General features: G+C 60.9%; 1 protein-coding gene across 1 annotated transcript; it reads right to left on the bottom strand.

Annotated features, from left to right (window-relative positions):
* Positions 1-3,301: 3,301 nt before the first annotated feature.
* On the bottom strand, positions 3,302-8,507 carry LOC136000416 (inhibin beta C chain-like). The gene is made up of 4 exons (XM_065654196.1): positions 8,347-8,507; positions 5,801-5,917; positions 5,346-5,752; positions 3,302-4,182 (listed from the first exon to the last, which is right to left on the bottom strand). The coding sequence occupies exons 1-4, from the start codon at positions 8,505-8,507 to the stop codon at positions 3,422-3,424; spliced, it is 1,446 nt and encodes a 481-aa protein (XP_065510268.1). The 3' UTR covers positions 3,302-3,421.
* Between the last annotated feature and the right edge of the window lie 3,026 nt (positions 8,508-11,533).

The following is an 11,533-nucleotide window of genomic DNA, read 5'->3' as shown; positions in this document are numbered from 1 at the left end:
AGCCCTCAGTCTCCTCTTCTCCAGCTCCAGAGCCCCAGCTCCTCAGCCTTTCCTCACACGGGAGATGCTCCACTCCCTGCAGCATCTTGGTGGCTGCGCTGGGCTCTCTCCAGCAGTTCCCTGTCCTTGGACTGAGGGGCCCAGCACTGGACACAATATTCCAGATGCGGTCTCCCCAGGGCAGAGCAGAGGGGCAGGAGAACCTCTCTGACCTACTGACCACCCCCCTTCTAATCCCCCCAGGTACCATTGCCCTTCCTGGCCACAAGGGCCCAGTGCTGGCTCATGGCCACCCTGTTGTCCCCAGGACCCCCAGCTCCCTTTCCCCTACACTGCTCTCCAACAGCTCATTCCCCAACTTACACTGGATTTTCGTGGGGACATGGGCATTGTCACTATGTCCCGGTGCTCAGCTGTGCCCAGGTCCGCCAGCTCCCTCCCGCTCCCCAGGGCGGTGCTGCCTGTGTCTAGTGCGAGCCTCGAAGGTGGTGGGCGCTATGCCATACACCCAGCCTGACCTCGGAGCCTCTTAGCGGGATTATCCTCGCTCTGGGCACTCTACTTTCCTTGGCATTAGCCTGTCCTCCCAGTGCCCCTGTGTGTCATCACGCACCGCAGGTGTCCGGTTCACCACGGGAGCAGCTTTACGGCGTGACCCATGAAATGCTCTCACTGCGTGGGACCCTCGGAGCAGAGGGAGAACACGGGGATCACAGTACGACAGAGATTTCAGGAGCCGCCTCAGCTCCCAGCCACAGCCTGCAAAAGACTGCTCCCTGCCTCAGTTTCCCCCCTCACCGTCCTAGCCTGAGGCCAGTTCCTTTCCCAACACAGCGAGGGATGAGAAGCGGTGGTCCTGCTCCCCAGGGTGGCCCTGCTCCCCAGGGTGGCCCCAGCACACGGCGGGGGTGGCAATGCCTGCACAGTCCCCGCTTCCTCCGGCACAAAGGGAGAACCCCCAGCTGCGTCCTGGCGTGCCGCCCGTGCAGCGGATCGAGTCCCACAGCATCATCCCCGAGGCAGGGCCAAGGTGGTGGGTGCAGGTGAGCGGGGTTGCTTGCATGCCCGTTTTGTAATAGGCATAAGCAGCTCAACGGATTTATTCCTGAGCCGAGTGTGACCCTGGCTAAGCTGCCAGCAAAGGCACTGGGCACCGCGCAGGGCCAGCCCTGCTGCCTGCTCCACCGCAGCCCAGCCGGGCCTCCCTCCTGGGCTCTGGGGGCTTCCCCAAGACCACTGTCCCATTCCCAAGGGGCCACCTGCATGGCCGGACGGGCTCAGCTCTGTTTTGCCACCAGTTTCAACCCCCTGTCTGGAAACAACCCTTGGGCAGCTCCCCTGCCAGGGGCTCTCAGCCGCCAGCCCCCCAACCCTGCTGCGTCCCCCACCCCACAGTTAATCTTGGCCTCCTGTTTAGGAAAGTTAAAGCGGCTCAGAGCAGGGCCAGATGATCACACAGATTAAAGACTTAGTGGTACCACCACAGCCAGCTCAGCATCCCGGCTCCGGGCCGGCGGGTCAGCGTGTCAGTGTGTCAGTGAGTCAGCACACCACGCACACGCGCGTGGACAGCCTCCCCCACGCGCACGTGGAAACACACGTTCGCTGTTGGCCTTTCCCCACAGGTGGAGATATTTTAGGGGCTGTGGGTGATGGCCATGCCCCCGAAACAGGGGTTGCCCGCTGCGGCCAGCTGATGAAAGCTGCCCTTTGCCCGCTTGCAGGGTGGAGCGCAGGGCCAAGCTGGGAAACCAAGTGGGTTTGTCCCCAGATAAAACGGCCCCAAACTGAGCTTTGAGCGGACACTTGCGCAACAAGGACCCAGGCCAGCCGTGTGGGATCCCGGAGGGGTGAGCAGGGGGCACTGCCTCCCGCTCCAGAAGCATCTCACTTCGAATCATGCCCAAGACTCCCCATCAACCAGCAGCCTGGACATCGCCAGGCTCTGTGACCGGCTGCTGTGGGGCTGAGACTGGGGTCACCGGGTGGTGTTTAAGGGAAAACACGAGAAGAGATTGGGGAGACGTATTTCAGGTACAATCTCTGGTATTTGTAATGAGGGCATAGGATGCAGGTGCAGGATGTGGCTCATCATTTGAGGTCACTCCCCTGAGGTCAGAATCTCCAGGGCTATGGTATTTTGAACTCCATTTGGGACTGATCCAGGTGCAGAACAGCATCTTCAGGTTGGGCCATGTCCCCTAGCAGCGCCTGCCCTGCCAGTAAACAGCTTATTTGATGTCACATTACAGGTCACCCCTCTCCAGCCCCCAGGGAGGTAGGACCTTCTGGCCAAACGAGACCATTTCCCCCACCCCATTCATTCATGCAGGTGGTGCTAAGAAAAAAAAAAAAAACAGTCAGAGCCTGGATGTTGCATTTCCACCCATTTATTGGGGAAGCCGCACCGAAGTATTAAAATAAATTAAAAGCACAGGCTGTGTGGGTGCATTGCGTACATGAGTATCAGGAAGGCAAAGGCAGAGTGGGATCTTCAGCAGAGGTGGGTGGGCAGGACGGAGCACCAGCAAGTCCCAACAGCTGCAGAAACTACTGTGTAAGTAGTAATGGCTGCACAAGCAGAGGTACAGAAAAAAAATCTGTATCTTTAGTATAGTCTTAAAGGCAAAGTCTGAGTCAGACCTCCTTGTAAGGAGGCACTGGGCTGGAAGAGACCTGACTGGTGGGGTGGGCAGCAGGGAGGAAAAGCACAAAACCCAGGGAAATGGAAGGGGCAACACGCAGGACCTGGCCAGGAGGTGAGGCCATCCTTCACAGCTCTGTGCCCTCCTTTGTCTAGTCATTGTGGCTTTGGGGCTCCTGACAAAGTCACAGCCTTCATCCTCATCTTCCAGGCCTGTTATTTTTGCCTCCTTCCACTTGTCCCCAATGACAGGCCCAAACTTGACGCGGGAAGATTTGTTGCAGCAGGGGAGAAAAGCAGGACTGCCCCTCGTCCTCCCGTTTCCCACTTGGAGGACGCAGACCCATCCCCGCGTCCCACTCTGCCCTCAAGGAGGCCGAGTCCCACCCTGTCACCAGACACTCTGAATGTGAACAAAGCAGCCCCCTCACCCCACTCACAGAGGGGAACACAACCACCAGAAACGTGGGATCAGCTTGGGACCAAAGGGATGCTGCCAGTCCAGGCAGGGATGCCCAGAGTCACCAACAAGCCACAGCTCAGGCTCGGGCGGGCTGATGTGGCCTTGGCTCTGTCCCACATGTCCCCAGAGACCCCTGCTCCAGGTGCTCCCTGGAGACAACCCCTCCTCCCTCTGATGAGACCCTCTCCCTCCCAACCTTTCCAAAGGGGTCCATTGCACCACGGGCTGACTGGAGCTCAAAGGAGCTCCCCAGCTCTTCCCCCCAGAGATACAGTCCTAAAGAAGGGGGGTACCCAGCATGGCCCCCCCCAACCCTAGCTACAGCCACAGGCATCAACAATCATGTCAGGGATGTCAGTCTTGACAATGTTGCTATTGCGATCAAAGTAGAGGACAGAGAGCGGCCGGCGTCGCGTGGGCACACAGCAAGAGTGCCCCGACGCCTGGATGTTGTTTGCTTTGACAAGGTTGAATACAGCTGTGTGGAAAGAAGAGGCCATCCCAGGGCTACCTGCCACGTGGAGAGGGCACTGGCCCACACAGTAGTTTATCTGGTAGCCCTCGGGCTTAATGATCCAGTCATTCCAACCGATGTCGCGGAAATCCACGTAGTAGTCCTTGCGGCAGCAGAGGTTGGAGTTCTGGCTGCAGCGGAGGCTGCGCTTGGCCACGCGGTGTCCCGGCTCCCGCACCTTTGCCTCGGCCACCAGGAAGGGCTGGTGGGACTGGCTGGCGTTGACTATAGTCATGATATCACCCCTGTCCCCGTGGCTTTCCAGTTCGAGCCGCAGGGTCCTGCGCTCTCCCCCAAAGAAACTCTGCAGGGCAGGCATGAGGGGGAAGGCGCGCCAGCCGCTGCCCTTAGCGCTCAGTCGCCTCTCGCTCAGCAACGTGCGATTGCCCCCCACCAAAGCGCCTTCCCCACCAGCAAGGAAGATTCTCAGGGTGAGGTTGGCTACCAGGTCTCGGGGAACTCGGAGGTAGAGCCAAAGCTGAGCCCGCAGGATGTGAACGTCTTGGTCTTGTGCACGGCTGAACTGGAACTGCAGCCCCAAGGCAGAGGGAGACGTGAGCTCTGAGGGGAGAAAGGGATGAGGAGGTGAATGATGCAGGATCCTCGGGAAGGGGAGGCTGCACCACCACCCTGCACATCAAGGCCAGTCTCTTCCAGCTGCTTGTCAGGAAAGACTTACAAACTTTCCTGCCTCCATAGGGCCCTCGGTCTGTCCCACTCCCTTCCTTGGGAACACCGCCCCGAGTGGGGCAGTGCTGGAATGGGGGACTGTCCCACCCTGCCCCGCAGAACGGGCACAGAAAGGGCAGGGGGCACCTGCTCTCACCTGGCCCTTCTGGCCCTTTCCCTTGTCTGCGCAGCGCAAGGCTGGAGAGTGTTTCCAGCCCCCTTGGCCCTGAGCTAGTCCTTGCAGCTACTGGGACTCCTGGGCACCCTGCGTTGTCCCCATCCTTTGGGAAGGGGACAGGCATTGCAGCACTCCAGGTGTAGGGTGCCAATTGGCCAATACAGGAGCAAAAGAGGGGCCATCTCTCCTTCTCCCACACTGCGCCTTCCTGCTTCAGCAGTGCTGGGAGCTCATCAGCACACAGCAACTACATTAACTAATGATTTAATCACAGCCTGCACAGCTCCAGGCACCCTCAGCCCACTGCGAGGAGGCAGATGGCCAGGACCCCAACCCCAGCAGCGCTGCAGCACCCCGAGGTTCAGGGGCTGCACATCCTCCTGGGTCCCCACCAGCGCAGGGCAGGGAGGCCCTGGCCCGGCAGGGGCTTGCCCAGGGTGTCCCATGGGCTGGCACCGGGTGCAGCCTGGCTCACGTCACAGAACGTTAGGGATTGGAAAGGACCTCAAAAGCTCACCCAGTCCAATCCCCCCACTGGAGCAGAAACACCCAGATGAGGTTACACAGGAACCAGGCGGGTTGGAATGTCTGCAGAGAAGGAGACTCCACAACCTCCCTGGGCAGCCTGGGCCAGGCTCTGGCACCCTCACTGGGAAGAAGCTTCTTCTCATATTTAAGGCGAAACTCCTGTGTTCCAGTTTGCATCCATTGCCCCTTGTCCTGTCATTGGTTGTCACCGAGAAGAGCCTGGCTCCATCCTCCTGACACTCACCCTTTACATACTTATAAACATTAATGAGGTCACTTCAGCCCCGTCGCGGGCTGCGTGGGCAAGCAGAGGGCTCACGCGCGGCTGCCCACGGGCCCACGCACCCACCTGGCTCCGCGAAGCTGATGATCTCGTAGCCCCGCTCGTCGTCGTCGGGGCCCCGGCGGGCGCCGCCCGGCTGCAGCCGCCGCAGGGCGCGGGCCACGGCGGCGCGGGGCACGTTGTGGGCGAGCGTCGGCCGCTCGCGGAGCCGCAGCTTGTCCAGCAGCTGCCGCTTGGCCGCCTCCTCCAGCAGCCGCCGCTCGGCGCCCGCCGCACACGCCGGGCAGCGCGGCTCCGCCGCCGCGCACAGCAGCGCCGGGCACAGCAGCGCCGGGCACAGCAGCGCCGGGCACAGCAGCGCCGGGCACAGCAGCAGCAGCCACGGCCGCGCGCCCCGCGCCGCCATCCGCGCCGACGGGACGGACCGGGCCGGCACCGGGAGTGGCGGGGCCAGGCCCGCCCGCTTTGGGCACCTGCGGCCGGGGGCGGGCCCGGCACCCCCCCGCCATTGGCCGGCTCACCTGCCTGTCTCGTCCCGTCCCGTCGGGCCGCGGCCGGGGCGGGGGATTACCGGGATTAGCCCCCCCGCGGCGGGGGCGGACGGCGCCCCGCTGTCTCGGGGGCCACTGTCGCCCACCCTCACAGAATCACAGAACCACAGAATGTCAGGGGGTGGAAGGGACCTCGGAAGCTCATCCAGTCCAACCCCCCGCCGGAGCAGGAACACCCAGATGAGGTTGCACAGGAACCAGGCGGGTTGGAATGTCTGCAGAGAAGGAGACTCCACAACCCCCCTGGGCAGCCTGGGCCAGGCTCTGGCACCCTCACATGAAGAAGTTTCTTCTCATATTCAAGCAAAACCTCTCGTGTTCCAGTTTACACCCATTGCCCCTTGTCCTGTCCCTGGTTGTCACCCAGAAGAGCCTGGCTCCATCCTCCTGACACTCCCCCTTTCCATATTGATCCCCATGAATGAGTCACCCCTCAGTCTCCTCTTCTCCAGCTCCAGAGCCCCAGCTCCTCAGCCTTTCCTCACACGGGAGATGCTCCACTCCCTGCAGCATCTTCGTGGCTGCGCTGGTCTCTCTCCAGCAGTTCCCTGTCCTTCTGGAACTGAGGGGCCCAGAACTGGACACAATATTCCAGATGGTCTCCGGGCGAGGCCGTCAGGTCCCCATGGTAGGGGTCGCCCCCCCAGCCAGTCACGGGCATCGAGTGGGGCTGGACACGAGCGGGAAGGGGCACACGAGGGGCATCATATGGGTGAGCACAAGTAGTAGTACGTGCAGAGGTGTGTGCCCACGGGGCTCACACACACTTGTGCGTGGGCTCTGCTGGCCTGCAGCTCACCCCGGCATCTGCCCGGGGTGCAGCGGGTCCTGGCCAGGCACCCCTGTGCGGGCAGCAGGACACTGAGCTCCTCTGCCTGGTCCAAAACCAGCAGGAAGGGAGGGCTGGGGGAAATCCTGGCTGGGAGAGGAGCGTCGGGCCCGGAGGAGCCTGCTGGATGAACCTGCCTGCCCGTGGAGCCCACAGACCTGCCCCCACAGCCCGGGCATTGCCCCCCGGGCAGCCCCTCAGCCATCCTAGTGGGGCCAGTGTCATTTATTGCTGACAGAGGACCCAGCAGGGATCAGAGGCTGTTCCCAGGATGAGCCCTGCGGCTCTTTGGGGACTGTTCACATCTCTGGGCTTTTGTCGCTCCTACCGTGCAATGATTTTGAGGGACTGAGCCCATCCTTTGGACTGCCTGGTCCACCCTCATGCCAGGACAGACCTGGGCATGGCCAGCAAAGGTTCATACCATGCCCCTTCCTCCCCACAAATTAAAATGGATGTTCGCGTGTACCGAGGGCTCGTGAGGTGGCAGCCAGTGTCACATCAACCTGAAGATGTCCTTTGGATTCTTAGCCCCAGATGCAGGGCACGCAGGGCACACAGGGTCCTGGAGAAAGCTCCTGAAAGTGGTGCAAAGTGTCACACTGGGGGAGCGGAAAAGCCCAGTGCTCTTGTGCCAGAGCAGGGAACCCACAGACCGCAGTGGGAACCTGAAGCCCAGCCAGCCCCTGGGGTATGTCCTGTGCCCACCATGCCATGCAGCACTGACTCCAAGGTCTTGATCACACAGAGCCTCTGCCTGTGGCCAAGCGCAGAGGTGACGTGTAAACAGAGTGGGCTGTCTGGGAAAAAAGCAGCCACCGGAGATGATGCAACCAGAGTGCAAGGGACAAAGTTCTCAGCTGGCTGGGCCTGCTGGCAGCTCCCAGAATAGCCCAGGAATGTCAACAGGGAGGAAGGAGTGGGCACGGGCTGGCCCGGGAGCACAGCTCCCACGGGACTCGTGAGCCCTGCACAGGCAGCGCTGCCCGCGCACCAGCAGGACTGAGCAGGTGGCACTTTCTTGCAGACGCAGGTTCACCGTGCATGATCACAGCGCACACATGTTCCCTTGCACAGATGCTCGATGGTACGTACACATCTGCACACTCCCTTGCGAACAGTCCCCCACTCCACATATTTGGATACATGCTCCATTCATGGACATACGTGTGCACCACAAGCCAATTTTCCTGCCTTTATGCCATGTTCCCATACTGGAAGCGGAGCGTTTCCTTCCTGGCGCTCAGAGCAGGTTAAATTCCCCGCAGGACAGGGCTGCTCCCGCCTTCAACCCATGAAGGGAACCAGGTCCCTCAGCCTGACACTTTCCCCACGTGCTGGAATGAGCCTCAGGCTGCATCACCGAATGGCACCGGCCCAGGTGCCGGGCCAGGGTGGTCATTAAAGCCCCTGTGTCACCACCACCTCCCAGCAGCCACATCACAGCTTCAGACATGCAGGAAAGAGAAACCGAGGCACAGTGCCGTGCTGCATTCATCCATCCCTGCCAGATCCACAGAGCCAAGATCAGGGCTGTGGCACAGCATGAAACAAAGGAGGCAACGAGTCGTGGCAAAAAGGGTGAATTACTCTCTAACCCAACATCCTTTCCAGGCTGGGGAGCAGGGTTTCCCCATAGGGATGAACACCTTAAAACCTGCCAGGATGCCTCTGCGCTGGCCAGCACCCCACGGCTGCCACCATGAACCCCCATTTCACCTCCAGCTTAGCAAGAGCATCTGCTCTGCCGGGCTCCTCGTGCCGCAGCCGCGTGGCCCTCCGTGCACTCTGGCCCACCAGATCTAGGCCAGGGGTCAGCGCGTAGCTGTGAGCGGTTCTTGCACCCATTGCATAAGTGTGTTGTTGATTTAGCAGTTCCCAGAAAGCAAAGCCTGGGGACTGGCTGGACCAAAATACCTCCCCTGGGTACCCCCCGGGCCCAGCACTTGCTGCACACATGGCTTCTGGGCCTCCGACCTCGTGTCCGGTGAGGCAAACGTGGCACCTGACAACCTGACCTAGAGGTGCCAACAGGCTGGGTCAAGCAGGGCCCCCCCAAGAGCTCGTGCACCAGCGCCTGAGCACGGCTCCCGCCAGAACACCCATTTCCGTGCAGCTCTGCCACTGATGGCCACCAAAGCAGCTGTGACCCTCGCCCGGGGCCCATGGCACAGCCCAGACTCCAGCACTGAAAACCTTCCTCCGCACAGACCCCTCTTCCCCGGAGCAAGCGCTGGAAGCCGCGGGCTGGAGCAGCACCAGGCTTGGGGAAACAGTGCCCGGGGCTGGCGGTGCAGCAAGTGCCGGGGCCGGCGCCAGCGGCTTCCGCGGGGACGGTGGCAGGCGGGCGGCCCGTGCCCCTGCGGCCGAGGGGCCAGCACGGAGCGGGAGGCCGGGGCAAGGGCTGGAGGTGCTGGGCTCCAGCCGTGGGAAGGGAACAAAGCCAGGGCCCGCAGCCAGGGACAGAAGGTCGGCGGCCCCGCTTCGCTCGGTGCCCGCTGCCGCGGGCCGGAGCTGCGTCCCGCGGTGCCGGCCAAGGCATGAGGAGCGAGCGAGCGGCCTGTGCGGGGCGCCCTCCCGAGCGGCCCGTGGGTGCCGCCCGGCGGTGCGGGACAAACCGCCGTGGGACAAACCGCTGCGGGACAAACCGCTGCGGGACAAACCGCCACGGGGCCCACAGGTGCCACCGGGCCGCCCAGCTCCGCCGCGGGGGCCGGTCCTGCGAGCTCCTCCCGGGGGAGTTCAGCGGGGCCGGTGGTGAGGGACGGGCCCCGGGAACGGCACCTCGCAGCAGCCCAGCCAAAGGTGCCCAGCGCAGGTCACCGTGCGCCTCCGAGCCAGGGGCTGCTGGCTCGAAACGAGGGCGACGAAGCTGGTGAGGGGCTGGAGCACCAGTGTGATGGGAGCGGCTGAGGGAGCTGGGGGTTCAGCTGGAGAACAGGAGCTGAGGGGAGACCTTCTGATCTCTGACCTGCCTGAAAGGAGCTTGGAGCCAGGGGGGGTCGGGCTCTGCTCCCCAGGAACAAGCGCCAGGACCAGAGGAAACGGCCTCAAGTTGCGCCAGGGGAGATCTAGATCGGATATTAGGAAAAAATTCTTAATGGAAAGGGCTGTCAGGCATTGGAACAGGCTGCCCAGGGCAGTGGTGAAGTTGCCATCCCTGGAGGGGTTTAAAAGGCGTTTAGACGAGGTTCTGAGGGACATGGTTTAGTGCTGGAGTTGGGTGAGGTTATGGTTGGACTCAATGATCCTGAGGGTCTCTTCCAACCGAAATTATTCTATGATTCTATAAAACTGCCCGTCAGGCTGAAAATTAAAAATTAACCCTTTTCAAGGCAACAGCAGAGGCTTTCAGGAATTCCCACCCCTCCCCTGAGCGCCAGGCCCTGCCAAGGGACACCCTGGCGCAGCGCACTTGGACCTTTGTTTCAGGGTCTGTTGATACTGGCAGCGGGTCCTTCCAGGAGCCACCGGCAGCAGGTGCGCATCCCCGTGCCCGCCCAGAGCGGCGGCCGAGGGGACAGCACCTCGCGGAGCCCTGTGTTCCTTCCCGTGTCAGATCTGGCACAGCCCAAGGGCACGGCCCGAGCGCCGGGTCAGCGCTGTCTGCGTGGGAGAGGAGAACCTGTGCTGCGGGACCCTGGACCCTGCTCGGCCGGGGAACGTCTGATCTGAAGACACCGGGGAGGGCATGTTTTCAGGTGGTTGGTAAACCCCCAGGACAATGTGTTCTGCCCTCACCTCAAGCTGCCAGGGACAGGGAGGGGCCTCAGAGACTTCAACCCCTCTTGAGGGAGCACCCCAAATCAGCAGGACCTTCATGTCCATTCGGATGCAGCTGCCCGGGGAGGCTCGGACTGTCCGTACCACAGCCCAGGCGACAGAAGGCAACACGGTGACAGCTCATAGGTTTGGCCCTCTTCTGCCAATGCCTGCTGCAGCCTAGAGAGCTCAGCACTGGCCCCAGGAAAGCTGTTTGTTCGATAAACACAGGCGGCGAAAAGAGGTGTTGGAAAAAAAAGAAAAAAAAAAAAAAAAACAAACAACAAACACAAAACCGGCTTCGCATTTGCGCAAGTGGCCTTGGGTCCCAGACAGTATTGATTCCCAAGTCTTCCACCCTGCTTGTGCAGCAGCTGGGTCAGCGGGAACACTTCGGGTCTGAGCCCTGGAGGCACCAGGGCCTGGATCTCAGCGCAGCGGCTGCTGTGACCTGATGGGAGATGCAGGTCCAGCGGGGCTGCGTGGGAGAACCTGCCCCACGACACACGCAACACGGTGTGCTGGTTTGACTGAAAATGGGTTAATTTTCTTCGTGCAGTTACAAACCTTTCTTTTTCCTAGCCTTTTTCCTAGCTAGCACCCCCATTATTTGGACTCAGTTTGAGAACAAGCAGATAACAGCCCAGCACAGAGTTGATGGTTTGAATTGCTCTGCTCTGAGAGCCAAGGACACTCTGAGCTCTGCCCACAGGTGGGAGGCAGCGAGGAAGGGGGATGGATGGACAGAGCTGGACTGACACCCAGACCGAGCAATCAGAGTAGTCCAGCCCATTAGCATCATGCTAATTACTTAAGAATGTCAGAGCCTTCCAGTTGGTTCTTCTTCTGATCTCTCTGGTTCTTCTCTCTGTCTCTAGGGGTAGCTGGGAAGTTCAGTCGGGACGTTTAATCTGGTCTTTTGCCATTTTGCAGAGGCCTCTGAGCCTTTCTGCCTTTTTCCTCTCTTTTCTCTCTCTGGGATCGGCTTTGGGACCAGGTGCTGTTTCCTGGGACTGGCTGCTCAGTTGTGGACAGAGTTCGTAAGGAATTGCCTTGAGTATCTTTTATTTCTACTATATATATATTTACTAGCAGTGTATTAGTATTTTGTT

This window comes from Caloenas nicobarica, chromosome 33 (genome assembly GCF_036013445.1).
Source record: "Caloenas nicobarica isolate bCalNic1 chromosome 33, bCalNic1.hap1, whole genome shotgun sequence".
NCBI lineage: Eukaryota > Metazoa > Chordata > Aves > Columbiformes > Columbidae > Caloenas > Caloenas nicobarica.
This window is presented reverse-complemented; position numbering and strand designations above follow the sequence as displayed.